We start from the raw sequence: 4,128 nt of genomic DNA on the forward strand, positions 1-4,128 counted from the left end.
ACGTGAAGCAGAGAGTGGTTTCGGAAAACAGCAACTGGTCTGTAGCTTCCACTCGGGGTCGAGCTGAAGAGAATCCGGGCTAAGGGCGAAGACCCCGCATGATGGGGTGTTGGGGGAGGGGGAAGACGTCCTTTATAAGACATTCTTTCAACGACAACGACAACAAAAAGATAAATATTCAAACCGACAAAATAAGTCTTTGATAATTACTGGATTTCACATGTCCCCGCCCTCCCCGACCCGCCGTCTTTCCCTGCCCGCGTTCACGTCCCAGGAGGAAGAGAGAGGGATTTGAAAACAAAACAAAACTGCGCAGATTTTTTTTTCCCTCAGGCATTTGGGGGGGAGGGGGCCCCCAAACAGAGCACCTTGCCATCCGGATCCGGTGGGGCTGGTTGGCTCCAAAGGGATCTGAACTTCGATTCTCAAATGCTGACGGTCAGCCTAGGTCCCAATCTACACTAGAAAGGAGCATTGGAGCCTGAGGGCGGAGGTGGGGGGTGAGGCGCAGGAGTTGGGAACAGCTCTGACCCCCGACCCAAGATGCACTCCCTTTGGCTTTCCTCTCCCGGTAGGCCCCAGAGGCCAAACGCTTCGTCGTCTGCTGCTGCTGCTGCTGCTGCTGCCGCCGCTGCTGCTGGCTTATACCTCAAGAATTCATCAGTTTCTTTTTCGGTTTCCTTCAGTTTTTCGAGGTCTCTTCACCCTGTGACGGGGCAGGGGGCGCCTTCTGTGTCCCGCCATCACATGACACAGGGTTTGATGTCCTGGTAGGTCACTTGTTGGTGATAATAAGAGCCGCTACTTGCGGAATGCATCGAAGAGGAGGCCATAGCGTTGAACGAAAAGACGAACTCCTTTCGGTCACACATGCTGGGAGACTGAGAGTGGTAGCGGGGGATGCCTGCGGAGGGGAGAGAGGGAGGGAAGGCCACAGAAGAGACGGTTGGAGAGCTGGTCTTCAAAGGGAGAGCGGTTTGTAGGGACGTGGCCCAGCTCTCTCCCTCTTCCCCCAAACACATGCACACACACACACACACACGCACGCACACACACATACACACGCACGCGCACACATACACACACACACACACGCACACACGCACACACACGCACCAGGGAAGGTGTGAAGGAGGGAGACAGGTCTGGGAACTGGAGGGGGAAAGAAAGAGGAACCTATTACCCCTTTTTTCCCCAGGTCGCCGGGGCAAATTGACTGCACCCGGCCCAGCTAATCCCCACTCTCCCTAGGCGCCCGGCTGGAGTTAACCTGGCGGCGGGAGGTCTGCAGGAAGCCTTGAAGCCTGGAGGCACAATCTAGCCCCTCCGCTGCCTCCGGCTGCTCCGAGATTCCTCTGAGGGTCTCGGAGACTGGGGACATTGCTGTGCCTGTGTATGGCGGGGGGCCTGGGGGGAGGGACAGAGAGATCCTGGGGTCACCTGCCCGGCAAAGGGGAGGTCGATCAAGTCCTCCGCCTGAGGTCCCAGGCTAAGAAAATACTTCAGAAGGCGCCACTGCCCTGTTCGAGCATGACTTCCTAGAGGGCCCAACCCCCCGACTGGAAAGACCCGCTCCCCTTGTTCCGGGACAGTAGTCTACAAACCGTTATAATCTGATCCCCTGGGCAACTCCCAGAAAGAGGGGTTTGGGGGAAAGTGAGGCAGAAATGTTGCAGGCAAAGTCCCTCGGCCGGAGTTGAAAAGTGGAGGAAGGACCGCGTGAACTTGTTCGGAACTCAGTTCGGAAGCCCTGCTCTTTGAGGATAACTGTTCTCCCCGCCCCCCCCCATACAGCCAATGGATCAGGCTCTAATGGGGAGCCCCCGAGACTCCCCCAGTCCTGCTAATCAAGCCAGACCTGGTCTCCAGAGAAGGGCACCCTAGTTCCAAGGAAGCCCTAAGTGACAGGCCTCTGGCTGAGTGCAAACAAGTTTCCAAAACAAGGCCTGAGAAGGGAGAGGATTGGCAATGAGCTGGGGATTAGGGAGAGGGGGAGATATTTTTAAATTTTCCTTCCCCGAGTTGGGATGGGAGTCTCCCTGTGGAGGACACGCTTGGTCTTGAAACCCGGAGCCCAAGAAGCCAGCTGGGAGACCTCATCTGGTCAGCCTCTTCCCCAAGAGTGACAGTGAGGCCTGCCTTTGCTCTACCCTAACATCAGTAAAGTCAGAGGACGCCCCCCCCTAACCCTGAGCTGCCTCCAGAGCAGCCCGGGCCCTGGATCCACAAACACTCGGAGGCCACTCCAGCCCTCCTCCAAAAAGCTCTCTGACCCCTGCTGTTCTACTGCCTCCTCTCAGGCCCAGGTCCCAGCTCCCAGGGAAGGCAGAGTTCTCCCCCGGCTTTTCAGGTCCTTCAGAAGGAACTGGGCCTGAAGAACACAGAGGCCCTGGGAAGCTTTCAAGGCTTTCTTTGGAAAAACAAAACAACTAACAAGTCAACGGGGTGAAAACTTCAAGTATTGTTTAAGAGCGGCCTTTGGAAGCCTTGGTGGGGCATTATTCACGGTGGGCTTCTCAAGCATCCGTAGCACCCCAGACCTTGGGCCGGCACAGGGACTGGGGAAGGCCATGCAGAGCTCCTTCCCAGAGCTCAAACCCAGAAGCCTCGATTGCCCCCCAGGTTTTAAGTTTTGCAAAGAGAAGGGGTGGGAAAGGGGATCCATTTGACCCTGCATGGACACAAGTGTGTTTGACAGAAAACCTTCTAAAGAAATGCCACTCGAGGGAGTGCACCAGCATCTTTCGCAGCGTCTCTAGCTCGACTTTCTCTTTTTAGTGGAGCAGGGGTGCGTGCAAGGTCATGGGCACACACACACACACACACACACACACACACACAAACACACACACAAACCACTACGTAGCCGGGCCTGGGGTCCGAGGTCCCCGGCCGCCCCCTCCCCCCGCGCCCCCGCCCTCCCCCGGGCTCACCCACCTTGGAGATCGGCTGGGTTGTGGCTGTTCTGGTGCAGATAAGGCTGCTCCAGGGAGTGCGCGGGGAGGCTGGACGACAGGGGGTTGGCGGCGGGGTTGCAGGGGGACAGGGGCTGCTGCTTGATGTAGGAGGCGCCGCTGTTGAGCGCGGCGGCCGAGGCCGAGGGCGGCCAGGCGGAGGCGGAGCCCGAGTAGACGGAGTGCGGCTCCATGACCCCGCCGCCGGCCAGCAGCGGGGAGGCGGACACGGAGCCCTCGGGGTGCGGGTACTCGGCGCCCGCCGAGGCGGCGCAGCTGCCCATGTAGGAGTGGCCGCCGTTGGCGGGCAGGTGGGGCACCGAGTGGCCCGGCAGGCCCAGGCCGTCCACGTTGGCCGGCAAGTGGCCGTTCATCATGCCGAGGCCGCCCTCCAGGGCCAGGCCGTTGGGCGGGCAGGAGATGGCCCCGGCCGAGCCCTGGAAGCCGTAGGTGTCGGGGAGGTGGTTGAAGCCCAGCCCGTTCATCATGCTGTACATGGGCTTGAGCGCCTGGCACTTCCTCCTGAAGCCCCGCGGCCGGCGGCGGAAGGAGCCCTCCTCGAACATGAACTCGCTGGCCGGGTCGATGGTCCAGTAGTGGCCCTTGCCCGGGCGGCCCAGCCCCTTGGGCAGCTTGATGAAGCACTCGTTGAGCGAGAGGTTGTGGCGCACCGAGTTCTTCCAGCCCTGGTAGGCTCCGCGGAAGAAGGGGAAGCGGCTCTGCAGGAACTGGTAGATCTCGCTCAGCGTCAGCCGCTTGCTGGGCGAGCTCTGGATGGCCATGACGATGAGCGCGATGTACGAGTAGGGCGGCTTCTCCGGCCGCCGGATCCCCGCGTTCGTCTTCTTGGCCTTGGAGCCGCCCGGCGCGGCGGGGTCCATGGCCGGGCCGCCGCCGCTGCCGCCGCCGCCGCCGCCGCCGTGGGGCTGCGCCTTCTCCGGGACGGAGGACATCGGGTGGCTGCTGCCGCCGCCGCCGCTGCCGCCGCTGCTCTGCGCCGAGGAGGAGGAGGAGGAGGAGGAGGAGGGAGGAAGAGGAGGGGGCTGAGAGAAGGGAGCCTGCTTCACCTCTGCCGTCATCTGCTGCAACTTTTCCAGAGCGCTCGGTTGCACACCCCTCCCCTCCCCCCCGGCCCCCCCTTTCCCGGGCCCGGCGGCCCTCCCCCTGGCTCGGG

The 4,128-nt window shown here is 61.1% G+C and overlaps 1 protein-coding gene across 1 annotated transcript; it reads right to left on the bottom strand.

Annotated features, from left to right (window-relative positions):
- Positions 1–262: 262 nt before the first annotated feature.
- FOXF1 (forkhead box F1) lies at positions 263–3,922 on the bottom strand. The gene is made up of 2 exons (XM_074223163.1): positions 2,938–3,922; positions 263–904 (listed from the first exon to the last, which is right to left on the bottom strand). Exons 1-2 carry the CDS (start codon positions 3,905–3,907, stop codon positions 744–746), a joined length of 1,131 nt encoding a protein of 376 aa, XP_074079264.1. The 5' UTR covers positions 3,908–3,922; the 3' UTR covers positions 263–743.
- Between the last annotated feature and the right edge of the window lie 206 nt (positions 3,923–4,128).

The sequence above is a fragment of the Macrotis lagotis genome, chromosome 1 (genome assembly GCF_037893015.1).
Source record: "Macrotis lagotis isolate mMagLag1 chromosome 1, bilby.v1.9.chrom.fasta, whole genome shotgun sequence".
In the NCBI taxonomy this organism is placed as follows: Eukaryota; Metazoa; Chordata; class Mammalia; order Peramelemorphia; family Peramelidae; genus Macrotis; species Macrotis lagotis.